Source organism: Sapajus apella, unplaced genomic scaffold (genome assembly GCF_009761245.1).
Source record: "Sapajus apella isolate SASKATOON/1434 unplaced genomic scaffold, GSC_monkey_1.0 scaffold13, whole genome shotgun sequence".
NCBI lineage: Eukaryota > Metazoa > Chordata > Mammalia > Primates > Cebidae > Sapajus > Sapajus apella.
Genome location: NW_022436953.1, coordinates 35945942 through 35960435, shown reverse-complemented (window position 1 = coordinate 35960435; position 14494 = coordinate 35945942). Strand labels below are relative to the sequence as shown.

Here is a 14494-nt window from a genome sequence, read left to right as displayed (position 1 = left end):
CGCTCCCGAGTCCTGGGTGGCCGGGTGGATACGCTCCCGAGTCCTGGGTGGCTGGGTGGACGCACCCGAGTCCTCGGCGTCTGAGTGGACACACCCGAGTCCTGGGCAGCTGGGTGGACGCTCCCGAGTCCTCGGCGTCTGAGTGGACACGCTCCCATGCTCTGGGCTCCCCTGGCCCCAGGCCTCTCCCAGCGTGGTCTCCAGATGTTGTCACGGAACCCTGAGACCTGCCTCCTCAGTCCGTAGTGAGGTCCAGGGTGACCAGTGGGGCGTCTAGTCTTCACAGGAAGCCCCGCATCCTGGGGCCCCAGGCCAGCTGGTCAGCCTGGCCTACTCCGCGTCTCCGTCAGGGTCTGTCTCAGGCTCAGGCTGCAGGGACCTGGCCAGATCCCAGGGTCCCGACTCCACCTGGGACTGGCTGTAACCACCATCAGCAAGCTCATCCAATTCTGCCTCAAATCCCTTTTTCTCCTGAGATGTTTTAATTGAGGAAAACACAAAGCGTCACAGAGAAGAACCAGGAGCGCCCGGCACCCGGCACCCCACACTTTCTCCTCTGGGCCATGAACCACACCTCATAGACGGCTCACTTCCACAGTCTGGGGTGAGTGTGTATAGGCAGCCCTAGGGCATTCTGGCCTGGACGTGGGCACGCATGCAAATGCACACATGGTACACACACACACACACACACACACACACGGCACACGCAGGCGGCTGGACACATGGCACACGCAGAACACGCAGGTGGCCGGACACGTGGCACACGCAGAACACGCAGGTGGCCGGACACACGTCTCTTCTCTCTCCTGAGTCACACGGGCGGCCGAACGTTCATCTCTTCCCCCTCCCAGCCTGGACACGAGGCTCTTCTCTCTCCTGAGCGCTGCGCTGCCCTGCACCCTGGCTTTTCATGCTGTGAATCCCCTTCCAGGTCAGGAGCCCAGGCTGACTTTCCTTGTCCCATGCCTGGCCCTGCCTCCCCGCGGGCCGTTTTCTGCTTCTCCACCAACCTCTCCCTTCTGCACCCTTCCCTGTGCCCTGGGCAGCCCACCTGGCACACCAGCGAGGCCCCTGCTGCTGGCCATCCCCACGGACTTGTGGTTGTGCGTGGCATCTGGTAGGGACTCGGCTCGTCTCTGTCCTCTCATGGCTCAGCAGACACCGGCCCCAGCCACCATCTCTGCCTTTTTACCCTGGGCTGGGGCCCTGATGGCTGCTCTGCTGCCACCTCCTGGGGCCTCCTGCGCCATCTGGGGGGACCTGCCACCCTCTCATGCCTGGGCCAGGTCCACCTCCCTGGGGCGCCCGTGATGTGCGTGTCCCGGGTCTGTGCCCTCCACCCTGATCTGCGGCGGGTGCATCCCACGCCCTGCCGCCATGACTGACGCTTCTGTGGGTGTCCCAGGGCAGCATCTGTGCAGCCAGGCCACGTGTGCGAAGCCACAATTCCGGGAAGGGGATGCGGGTTCCAGGTCACGTCCACTTACAATTCTGGCAGCTGTGGCAAACCCTCCTGATACACGACCGACCGGTTGACTCGCCAGCCACAGCCGAGGCGCCAGTCTCTGCGGCCCTGCCAGTCTCTTAGGGAGACTCACTCGCGTTGAGCTGATTTGCATTTTTGTGATTATGAATGAGATGGAGCATCTGTTTGCGTCTACTTGCCGTTTTAATTTTTTCCTCTAAATCCCTGTGTGAGGACTGTGCTTTCTCCGCTGGGCTGGGCCTGCCAGGTGCCTCTGTGTGTCAGGGCTGGCCTCAGCCTGGGCACTGCCTGCACGCTGGCTGGTCTGTTGCTGGCTTCTAAGGCTTTTCATGCGTCTTCTCACATCCGAGAGCTCTAACATGTGGAATCTGACCTGTTTTTCTTCAGCAGCTTCGTAGGACAGTGCTCTCCACCCCAAGGTGAAAGGGACAGCTCTGTTTCTGCTGACATTTTTATAATTTTAAAATATCCAGACCTAATCTGTTTGAAGCCTCGCTCTCTGGGGTGTGAACCTGGAGAGCCCCCTCGGATGGCACAGTAAGGAAGGCTCCTCTTGCCACCCGAGACACTGTCCTTACAGCCAGGGAGCCTCACACTTGCAGGTCCCTCTGCGTGGCCGTGGGAGAGGGGCCCCTCAGAGCCCAGAGGACGCAGTTGACCCTCAAGGCGCAGAGCGATATGGAGCCTGCCTTGTACCAGTGCAGGGAGCTCTGCATTTCTGCCTTCCGGAAGCTTCTGACCTCAAGGACAGGGCGCCCTGAAGGAAGGAAACACAATTGTGTGCTGCCCATGGTGGTTGGGAGGCAGTGGCACGTGGGGAAACGGGTGTCCACGGGAGCATGGTGCTGGAATCTGTGGAGTCCCACTGTTGGAATCTGAGGAACTGCGGTGTTTGAGCCGCCAGCTAAGAGCAGCCATTTGAGTGAGTTTCCCGGGGCGATGTTGTCAGGAGAGTCCCCTCTCAGGAGACAAGGACACCAGACGCCCCAGGACAGCAGGATGAGGCTGGACAGAGGTGGGGCTGGACCACAGGCCAGCATCTGGCAGAGGAAGGGAGGCAGGGGCATGCTCTCCAGGCCTGCGGGCCACAGCAAACCTTGTGCGCCGTCCTGGGAACACCAGATGGCCCTGCCTGGCTGGGCTTGGCAGTCAGTGAGGAATGTAAGGCTGTGGTGGCCCCACAGGGTCATGGGGTGTCCCTTATGCTGTGCTGAGATGCAGGATCCGAGAGGTAAAGAGACAGGACACTGAAGAACTAGTGAAGAGCATCTGGACTCGGGGGGCCATGCCACCTGTGAGTGGAGATCAGCGGCGGCCCCCAAATGCCCAGGAGCATCTGTATTTATTAGGTACAAGCAGGGGGCAGGGTCGTGTGTGAGGTCATCATCTACAGACTTGGTAATAGGGCATACATAATCACATGAGTTACAAGTGAGGGGACCACGCCATTGTGTCACCTGGGCAGAGATGTGGGCCGTGTGCAACAGTGCGCTGTGCTGTGCGCAGTAGCAGAGGGCTGTGTACAGAAAAGGGGTCCACCCCCATTAGGTCACCGAGGCAAGGAGGCGGGCTGTGTGCAGCAGGTGTCGTGTGCAACACTTCTTATCTGGGGGCTGGAGACTTCAAAGGATTTCTATTAGAAGGATACTGTAAGCCAGTGCAGTGGGAGCTGACAGACGTGTGCTCTTCTCTTAAGACATTTATGGGAGGATGATTTGAGCCAGCACAGAAGCGATAAGAGACGGACCAGGTGTACAGCCGCGTGACTGGTCACACCAGAGGGGTTCTTCTCCCTTGGTGACTTCCAGGATCTCAGGCCTGAGGCCGACTTTCCACATGAACTGGATGCAAGGTGCTACAACTCCTTTCTCAGGAGGAGAGGCTCCTGCTCCAAGCCTGCCATACGGCGTTTGCCCTTTCAGGCAGGGACGCCACTGCCTGGGTCTTTGGTTCTCGTCCTGGTCTGGCTGTTTTCCCATGTGCTGCTTCTGTTCTGTGACTGCTCTAGGCATTCCTCCCACTACAAACTACTATGTGGTTCTATGGAAGGATTCTATAAATCAGCACTGAATGTGTCAGTACAGCTCCGACTACAATACCTGTATGATTATATAGAAGGATTATACGGAACTAAGTACATTAGATATAAGTACTATGTATGATTATATAAGCTAGACATATGGAAGCAGTAAGTTATACTTCAGGCACTAATTCTATAAACTAATATGTGATTATATATGAGGGATTATATAAAGAAAATAGTTGAATAATAACACTATAAACTAAGATATTCTTCAGGTACTAATTGTGCCTAGGGTGTGGACAGTTCTCCTTCCTCGGTGCCCATGGGGGTGTTACCCACAGGGGAACAGGCTGGAGGGGAGGCTGGTCAGGCCACGGTCAGCTGGGCATGCAGCGGTCACAACTTGGACTGGGAAGCCAGGTGAAGGAGGTGGAGGCTTCCCTTCCAGGCCTCGGTGTGGTCTCCGGCCTGTGGCTGCCACTGTGCCCACCGGCTTGCGATGGGCATCCCAGTGGCTCTGGCCTCAAGTGGGGACACAGCCTGGCCACCTGCAGGACGGAGGATGGCACACCCAGAAGCTTCCCCATGAGACCTGACTTCCTGAGCAAATGCAGTCAAGCCAAATGGGCTTCAGTTCAGCGCTGGTTACGGTTTTTCTCCAAATTAAAAAGGCCGCCTCTCTGAGGGGAAGGAAGCAGGTTCCCATCTCCCAAGTGCCATGCCAAGAAGCCATTCTTCTGCTCTGCCTGAGGTCCTTGGATCAGGGTTCGGGTCAGCCCTGGGAGGCTCTTCACGGCCCTGGGAGGCTCTTCATGGCCCTGGGAGGTGTTTCCAGTGGACTTGAGGTGACCGGTTCAATGCTGTAGCATGGAGCGCGGTGGGCCTATCAGAACCCGGGCCTCATGAGGACGCTGAACCGCACGAGGACGCTGAACATGCACCCGGGCCTCACGAGGACGCTGAACACGCGCCTGGGGGCTCCCAGGCCGCCTGGACCCAGACAGGCCCTCGCTGGCCAGGGCTCTGTGGACACGTGGCAGATCAGATCTGGGGCAGGGACCCCACGTGTCCTGCCACACCAGGAAGGAGGTCCGAGCTCCAGTCTTGGGTCCCAAGACCCGGGCGCCCTCAGAGCTTCAACCAGAATCAGAACTGGCCAAATCCCATCAAAGACGTGCGAGTCATAAATTGACAAGATCACAAAGCCAAGCTCACTGGTCAGCGTTGGAGGACACTGGGATGCAGGCGCGGCTTTGGAAACGCTGGATGGGAGTGCAGCCTCTCTCCCAGGGACTGTCTGCGGCGGCTGCCCAACGCCGACCAGGGCGGCTCTCCGGACAGCGGGAGCCCTGCTCACAAGCCGGGGCTAAGACCACCCTGGAAGCTCCAGGGATTTGTGGTGGCCACTGACGGCTGTCGGGAAGCAGGCGCCATGTGCCCCCACGGGCCCCAGTAGCCACCCGAGCCCCACCGTGCCCCTGACTGTCCTGGACCTGGTCTCAGGGACAAACCACCAGGTTTCTTCAACAAAAACCCACAAGGAAGAAAGAGAGTCAGGATGTGGGGTCAGACTCAGGACGCACGGAGGCAGCCAGGCATGTGGCTCTCACCAAGATCCTGCGGGGAAGTGGCGGGAAGAGCAAGATTTGGGCGGCAGAGGGGGGACCCGAACCCTTAGTCCACACCCGCCCAGGCCGGCAGTGGCTGAGAACGTTTCCAGCTGTGGCCAAGGCGTTGTGGTATGTGTTCAGAGGGGCCTGATCTTTTAGAGGTAAATCTGAGACCTGTCAGTAGTGGGTCATTTCTGAGGCTAGGTGGGAAGTCGTGGGGTTCATATGCTGTTCTTTTTCTGTTTTCTGCACATTTAAAATGTTTCATCGTGAACACTAAAAAATAAAATAAAAGCACCACCCACCGAGAGCCTTGTCTTCACCCAAAGACAGACTGAGAATCAGTCCAGTGCTACAGACATGCACCATGCTACACATATGTGCCCGTGACACATAACACACTACACACACACACACCACACCACACACATGCCATAGCGCATGTGCATGCATGTATACACCACATCACACCACACATGCACATACCATAGCTACACACTCCACACCAGGCCAGCTCAGGCACGTGTGCACCTTTCTGAGCTGTGGTTAGCCTGACTGTGGACTGCATCCCTGCAGAGTAGCAGCACCATTCCTGGCTGTGGCCAATGGCTTGCACAGAATAAGTGTGGACAGCATGTCCCTCAGCCTGGACACAGGGGTGCTGAGCAGCACCACGCACAGCCCAGGTCTCCAGGGGATCTAATACCCGAGGACCCAGAGCACATTAGTGAAGCTGTAGCCAGTTTCAGGATCAGGAGCAGGGCCAGCCGCTGTGTGCTAAGGGTCAGGGAGGGGTCCATGAAGGAGACGTGCGTGAAGCTGTGAGAGGCAAGAGGACGTTGCAGGCCAAAAGAGCAGCCTGGAAACGATGTGGAGGCAAAAGTGCGGACCAGAGGTTTGCAAACCTGGCTGAGCACCCCGATGGCCAGGGCCCCTGCACGCATGCCTGCCAGCACCACACACAGAGGGCAGGAGACCAGCAGCACCCTCTGGGACCATGCTCTCAGCAGTGACTCCCTCAGCCCTGAGAATAGAACCTAGCTCCATACCACACGGAAAGCCAGGGTACGCATTCCTTCCCTCCATTCCCCTTTGTTTCCATATAGACGCCTGAATCCATCCATCCATCCATCCATGCACCCGCTTATCCATCCATCCGTCTGCCCAACCCCCATCCATCCACCCATCCATCCACTAACCTAGCTATCTGCCAGCCCATCCCCCCTCCATCCACCCATCCATCTGTCCGTCCGTCCGTCCACCCATCCACCCACCCATCCATCCCCCATCCATCTATCCACCCCAAATATCCCTGTGCTGGAATTACAGGGGTGAGCACCTGTGTCCAGCCAGTCCTGTAACTATTAAAAATTGAGCAGTAATTAAAAATCTTCCCTGAAGAAAACAGATGGCCTTATAAGTGACTTTTATCAGACTTTCAAGGAACAGATCATCCCATTCTTACATAAACAGGACAAAGAAAGGGAGGCGTGCTGCCTATACAGGATGAGACAAAGCCTGAGTCCAACACCAGCGAAAACATCAACAGAACGAAAAATCGCCAGTCCGCTCAAGTACGCACCACAGTCTGAGGAAAGCATTCGCAAATCAAATTCAACAGCTCAGCATCGTATAAGAAAGGCAAGACACTTGGCCAAGATAGGGTTTTCTATGAAGAAAGGATGGTTTAATATTAGAAAATAAAGATGTGAATATGAAAACCTTAATGAAAAAAATTATAGGATCATGTCAAAGGATGCAGAAGAAACATTTTGTAAAATTTGACAAGCACATTCACGACAAAACTCTGCATTGAGGGGACCTCGTGGTGGAGGTGAGCGCCACTCCACATGGGGAAGGGAACAAGCACTGTGTTTAGGAGAGATGGGGAGTGGTCGGTGTCGCCCTGAGCTGGGACGGTGCTCGCCGTGGCATGGCTTCCGTTCCAAGACTCATTGCTGTTCCCTGCTGCATACGGTAAGAGAAGGAAGCAACACGTGTGGCATGGCCGTCGGATGGAAGGAGCTAACACTTGTGTCTTTATCAGTGATTGACCAGCTAGATAGGAAAACTAAAAGAATCTGTAAGTTATCAGAAATGTAAAGAAACTTTAGCAAGATGGCTGGATATAAAATAAAGATATTAAAGTGAGTTGTGGCCAGGCACAGTCACTCACGCCTGTAATCCCAGCACTTTGGGAGGCCAAGCTAAGAAAATCGCGTGCACCCGGGAGTTCAAGACCAGCCTGGGCAGCACCGCAAGACACTATCTCTACAAAAATAAAAATAAATAAATTAGCTGGGCATGGTGGCGTGGGCCTATAGTCTCAGCTACTTGGGAAACTGAGGTGGGAGGATTGCCTGAGCTCAGAAATTTTAGGCCGCAGTGATCTCCGATGTTGCCACTACACTCCAGCCTGGGCAACAGAGTGAGACCGCAGCTCAGAAAAAAAAAAGTGAATTGCATTTCTGCAGACTAGCAACAAATAGAAACATGTAATTAAAAAGAAAACAACTGGCCGGGCACAGTGGCTCATGCCTTTATCCCCAGCACTTTGGGAGGCCAAGGAGAGAGGATCACTTGAAGGCAGGAGTTCGAGACCAGCCTGGCAACAGAGTGAGACCCCGTGTCTACAGAAATTTTAAAAAATCAGCTGGACACGGTGGTGCACGCTTGTAGCCTTGTCTACTTGGGAGGCTGAGGTGGGAGGATCACTTGACCCCAGGAGGTCGAGGCTACAGTGAGCCGTAACGGCACCAAGGCACCCCAGGCTGACGACAGAGTGAGACCCTGCCTCAGAACCAAAACAAAACACAAAGAGGACAATCCATTTTAAAAGAGTCAGAAAACATCACATTCCTGAGGATAAATCTAAGAAACGACATCTAAGACCCCTGCAGCAAAACTTTAGAACGTTAAACCAACTTCAGGTGATTCAAATGTGAAGAACAAAACGTAAAACTCTTAGTAGAAAATATCGGTGACTGTCACGGCTCAAGCTTGAAATGGGAAAGCTTCTTGTGAAGGTCACATCTTACCAGTGGAAGCAGCATGAATGCATCTGATTATATCACAACTGAGAAACTATTTTTCAGCAGAGGACACCGTCAGCCACCTTTTCTCTGTGGGGCTCAAGAAGTTAAACTCTTTCCGTAACGATTCCGAGATGGCATCGGCATGGGTCACTCTCATTCCCTCACAAGCGGACAGTGGAGTTAGGGTTAGGGCTGGGGTTAGGGTTGGGCTTGGGCTTGGGGTTGGGGTTAGGGGCCACGTGATGTGACATCACAGCTGACTGAATGCAGAAGCTGCCATGAAAATCTAGGCGTTTTCCACAACCCAGACACAAAAGATTTACAAATATGCAACGCAATGCCACCCTTCCCACTAATTTTGGAGTGAAAAATTCTCTATAAAAATGTTACGTATGTTAACATGCAATGGGTATTGTGATTTTTAACTGAATTAATAGATAACTTACAAATGTCTCAGTTTTAATTTATGACACCATAAATACGAAGAGACGGAACTCACATAAGCAAAAGCTCTCAGGGGCACTCAATAATTTTTAGTGTTATAAATGTCCTGAAGCCAGCAAGTCTGAGACCTGCCATCCTAAAACAAATAGACAAATTACAAACTGGAGGTGGCATCCACAGTCCTGGCAAAGGGACGTGGATTCCTGTAAGAATGGAGACCCTTCACTGGAGAGGCAACTCCTCACCACATCCCTGTGGGCAGGGAGGAGACACAGCGCCGTGCCATCCCGAAAGAGACCCCAGACTCCTGCCTCACCCGTGTCCTGCGGGAGCCAGACCCCAGGGCAGACCCCAGGCCCCTGCCTCACCCGTGTCCTGCGGGGGCCAGACCCCAGGGCAGACCCCAGGCCCCTGCCTCACCTGTGTCCTATGGGGGCCAGCCATCCTTGCACCATGCTCTGGGGCGTGCCGAGTTCCGGGAGTTCCGGGAACAGATGCACTTCTACCTGCCCAAATCACGAGCCACGCTTCCTCCTGGGCGTACGGCCCGCAGAAACCTCATCCAGATCTGTTCTCGGCTACACACCAGGAAACACCTGCCTCCCCCTCGGGGCCCCCACAGGTGGGGATTTAAATGCAACGCTTCACCCAACGGGTAACAGGCAGCAGATGCCCCGTTACGGCCACACGGCGCTACGCAGATGGAGTTCAGCAAGAAACGTAAGGAAGGAAGTCCCAGAAGATCGCGTACAGCCTGAGCTCTTTTCAGAAAGTTAAAAACAGCACAGATGAAACCGGGGGACTTTTAGGAAACGCAACTTGGATAAAATCAGCGGAACACGGTGGGGGCAGGGCAGGGCAGGGCCGCATGGAGGTCACTTCCAGGGTCTGAGCTGGATACACTGTGACTGGAGCAAGCACAGAATGAAAACCTCCTCACAGGGATAACAAGCACCAGGCCACGGGCGGCCAGGACTTGGGTTCTGGACACTGGGGTGCAATAAAACATAGGACCCCGCAGCAGAGGCCCCCCAGGGGCTCCCGGCCCGACTCTCAGGCAAAGGGCTTCAGTCTCACTTGTTTCAAGGGGAAAGTAAGCCACGCTCTGGGGAAGTGGGGTGCATGGGAAGTGGGGTGCAGGGGAAGCTGGGTGGTGGTGGGGAACTGGGATGCATGGGAAGTGGGGTGCTGGTGGGGAAGTGGGGTGCAGGGGAAGAGGGGTACAGGGGAAGTGGGGTGGTGGTGGGGAAGTGGGGTGCATGGGAAGCGGGATGGTGGTGGGGAAGTGGGGTGCAGGGGAAGTGGGGTATGCGGAAGTGGGGTGCAGGAGAAGTGGGGTGGTGGTGGGGAAGTGGGGTGCAGGGGAAGTGGGATGGTGGTGGGGAAGTGGGGTGCAGGGGAAGCGGGGTGGTGGTGGGGAAGTGGGGTGTAGGGAAAGTGGAGTACGGGGAGGTAGGGTACAGGGGAAGCGGGATGCAGGGAAGTGGGGCAGTGGGGGGTTGCAGGATGCAGGGGAAGTGGCGTGGTGGAGGGAGCGGGGTGGTGAGGGCATCAGTGGGGGGAGCGGGGTGGTGGGGGAGTGAGGTGGTGGGGGGAGGGGTGCAGCGGGGGGGATCGGGGGTGGCAGGGAATGATCCCAAGACTCCTTTTTCTTTTTTTTTTTGAGACGGAGTTTCACTCATGTTACCCAGGCTGGAGTGCAATGGCGCGATCTCGGCTCACCGCAACCTCCACCTCCTGGGTTCAGGCAATTCTCCTGCCTCAGCCTCCTGAGTAGCTGGGATTACAGGCACGTGCCACCATGCCCAGCTAATTTTTTGTATTTTTAGTAGAGACGGGGTTTCACCATGTTGACCAGGATGGTCTCGATCTCTTGACCTCGTGATCCACCCGCCTCGGCCTCCCAAAGTGCTGGGATTACAGGCGTGAGCCACCGCGCCCGGCCGACTCCTTTTTCTTTGTTTTTGAGACAAGGTCCTGCTGTGTGGCAGGCTGGAGTGCAGTGGTGCAATCTTGGGTCGCTGCAGCTTCAACCTCTGGGGTTCAAGAGATTCTCCTGCCTCAGACTCCAGAGTAGCTGGGACCAGAGGTGTGAGCCACTGCTTCCAGCAAATTTTTGTATTTTTAGTAGAGACAGGGTTTTGCCACGTTGACCAGGCTGGTCTCAAACTCCTGGGCTCAAGCAGTCTGCCCGCCTCGACCTCCCAGGGTGCTGGGATTACAGGAGTGAGCCACCACGCCCAGCCCCCAAACTCTTATTTCAAGGTCAAATTTTAAAGTCATGACACTAGGGCCGTGTGCCCAGCCAGAGGCCACTGCAGAGATCGCCTGAAGGCAGGTGCGTTTCCGAGAAGGGGGCGTGGCGCGTCACCCCCACCAGCACTTACCTCAAAGGTGTTTCCAGTGATGTCGAACTCCGGGGGGACAAAGGCACCCTCAGGGTCGTCTTGGGGAGGAGAGAGAGAGGCTTCTGGTCACACCTGAGAACTGAGCCCACCAGCCAGGAAGGGCCTGGAGGGGAGCGGCCCTAGGTCCCCTCCCCGCAGACCCGGCGTCCCCTGACGTTTTAGGTGGTGAGAAAGGGAAATCCGCTCCTTGGCGGTTATGGTGGGAAACGGGTTTCACTGCTGCTTTCCCGAGAAGGAAGCTGAAGACATTCACCGGGGAAAGTCGGCTCCCAGGCAGGGGCCACACAAGGGAGCCTGCTGGCCCACCCGAGGCAGGGGCCTGTGTCCACTCACAGTGGGGCCAGCAGACAGCCCAGGGGGGACAGAAGAGGCGCAGCCTGCTGTTAGGAGAAGGCTGAGGGGAGCTGTTGGGACGGCCGAGCCCCCTCTGGCATCTGAGGGTGGGCGTGACAGCCCTGGCACAGCAGGCACCCCCACGGGCCCCGGGGTACTCTCCAGCCTGAGTCTCTCCCGAGGAAGAGAAGGTTTCCACAGGAAGCCCGGCCCGGACAGCTCCCAGCGTCCGCTCTGGCAGAGCCGGTGCTCACATGCACCCCGAAAGGCGCCTCCGCCCACAGCCCCGCCGCCTCCTCACCGCTGAGCTGCTCCATGAAGCACACGTTCCCGCTGGTGTTGAAGGCCAGGGTGTCCGGTGTGATGCACATGCTCTGGAAGATGGCGGCGTGCACCACGCTCTGCATGGCCAGGCTGCACTCCCGGCACACGGCCCAGGCCTCCTGCTCGCTGAGGCCGCGGTCCCGCAGGGAGAGGATGTCGGCCAGAGACACGTTCTCCTGCCAAGACAGGCCTGACCGTGAGCCGGGCAGGACCCCCAGCCGGCCCTGGCACCCCCACCAAGACGACGCCCTGAGAGAGGGACAGCTTGCAGTGGCGTTTCAGCACGTGGGTCAGGGAGAGGGCTTCGGGCCATGTCTCATTTTGTTTCAAGAGTCTTCCTGCTGTTCCCTGGCCATCAGAGACACAGAACATTTGGTGGCACATCAGCGAGCCTGGGCACGGGGCCTTCCTCCTGGAGGCTCGGCCGGAGCTGCAGGCCAGACCTGCTCCCTGGGCCACGCTGACCCCTCCCCGCAACAGGCTCACGGCTGAACTGGCCCATGGAGGCCACCAACAGATGAGTGACGTGACGGAGTCAACACTCCTAACCCTGCACTGGTGTGGGGCTAACGGGGTGTGATCCTGACACACTAAAGCAACATACAACCACAGGCACCTGCCCTGACACACTCACGCGACATGCAACCACATGCACCTGCCCCGACACATGTGACATGCAACCACATACCTGCCCTGACACACTCACAACATGCAACCACACACACCTGCCCCGACACATGATGCAACCACACACACCTGCTCTGATACACTCATGTGACACACAACCACACACAACTGCCCCAACATACTCGAGACATGCACCACACGCACCTGCCTGACACACTCATGAGACACACAACCAAATGCACCTGCCTGACACATGCAACACACAACCACACACACCTGCCCCGACACACGTGACACAATCACACACACCTGCTCCTGACACACACGACACGCAACCACACCCTCTGCTGACATTTGCTCCAGGTGGTTCACATGGAGGACAGTCATGGCAGTTCCCTTCACATGGCCTGGCCACCCCCATGTGGGCTCACCTCCAAATGTGAGTGGGCTCCAGGATTGCGTGAGGGCTCAGCTGTGATCATGATGGCTGCCACCAACACCCAACCCTACGAACATGTGCACGCATACACACACTCACCTAGCACACATTGTGTGCTCACCCTCACACAGACACACACATCCCCATTTATGCATCCCACACAGACACGTGCCACACAGGCGCACTTATATATTAGCAGGCAGACGCTGGTGCACAGGCATGCCACACACACAGTTCCATCCACTTCACAAGCACACACACACTCATGCAGTGAGAACAGACATCCTCATGCACATGCACATACCTCACACACACACATACTGTCACATACACGTTCACACTCATATACACACACTACATCCACACACATGCCTAACGCTGACCACACGCATGTACGCTCAGACACATATGCCCACACACACTACATCAACCACACACACACCTAATGCTGACCACACGCACACACGCTCATGTACATACATACGCCTGCACACACACACATTCCCATACCTGGTACACACACACATACATACACACACACACACATTCTCATACCTGGTACACACACACACACACACACACACATACACACACACACATTCCCATACCTGGTACACACACACACACACACACACACACATTCCCATACCTGGTACACACACACACACACACACACACACACACTCCCATACCTGGTACACACACCCTCACGGGAACACACAAGGCTGAACAGCCACACTTGCATGAATGCCAGACATGGACTGAAGGCTCTCTTGGGGGTGCTGCTCCCTAGCTGATGGACTCGTGTGCAGGAGCATCTGCTCCACCCCGTGGACAGGAGGGGGTGGCTGGGTGCTGCACCGTGGGTGGAGGTCAGGACACGGGCCTCAGAGGACCAGGCAGGTGAGGAAGAGGCAGAGGCGCCTTCTCCCCCAGCCCTGGCTCCCCCTACACAGGGCAGCTCTGGCCCTGCAGGTGCCACGGGGCTGATGTCCTGAGAAGCACCTCCCACCTCCAGTCCCCTCACCCTGCCCCAGTGGCTGGCACTGCAGGAGGCCAACAAGAAACAGAATCAGGGCACAGGTGCCCGGTGGGGCCTGGCCACAGGGCTGGGTCTGCCTCTGTCCCTGGGGTCCTGGCACATCCCTCATCTGTCTCTCCTTGGGGGGTCCATGGAGGGGCTTGATGACTTCATTTTCCAGGCCCTTCCAGCTCCTTCCAAGGCGGGAATCTCCCTGCCCTGTTCCTGGGTTCCCTGACTGATCAAAGGTGTTTCTGATTTGGGCTCAAACCTGCGGTCCTCGCTGTACCACGGACTCCTCAGGACTCGAGAGAGCCCCAAACTCCCAGCAATTCCTGTGAGGCTGGCCAAAGAGGCGCCTGGACACTGTGTACACAGAAACACACGCACACAAGTGCACCCACACACGTGCACATACCCGTGCACCCGTACACACAGGGAGACACTGCAACACATGCACGCACTGCAACACATGAATGCACACGTGTACCTGCACACACACCCACGCACCCGTGCACCCACACACAGGCACACACTGCAACACATGCACGCACTGCACGCATACACGCACACCCGTGCACCCAGACAGGCATGCACTGCACACATACACGCACACCCACGCACCTAGACAGGCACACACTGCACACATACATGCGCACCCGTGCACACACAGGCACACACTGCACACATACATGCACACCCGTGCACCCACACAGGCACACACTGCACATACACGCACAC

The 14494-nt window shown here is 56.5% G+C and overlaps 1 protein-coding gene across 4 annotated transcripts in view; it reads right to left on the bottom strand.

Annotated features, from left to right (window-relative positions):
* KNDC1 (kinase non-catalytic C-lobe domain containing 1) overlaps nucleotides 1-14494 on the bottom strand; it is a 59075-nt gene that overhangs the window by 39450 nt on the left and 5131 nt on the right. For 2 of the 4 annotated variants that reach the window (XM_032282065.1, XM_032282066.1), the window contains exons 2-3: nucleotides 11644-11842; nucleotides 10989-11047 (exon numbers count right to left, since the gene is read on the bottom strand). In XM_032282065.1, the coding sequence (XP_032137956.1) occupies nucleotides 10989-11047; nucleotides 11644-11842 (258 nt within the window). Of the gene's footprint in view, nucleotides 1-1658; nucleotides 2247-6404; nucleotides 7091-10988; nucleotides 11048-11643; nucleotides 11843-14494 lie in introns of those variants that run through there. The other 2 variants (XM_032282067.1, XM_032282068.1) reach the window with 2 other exon arrangements.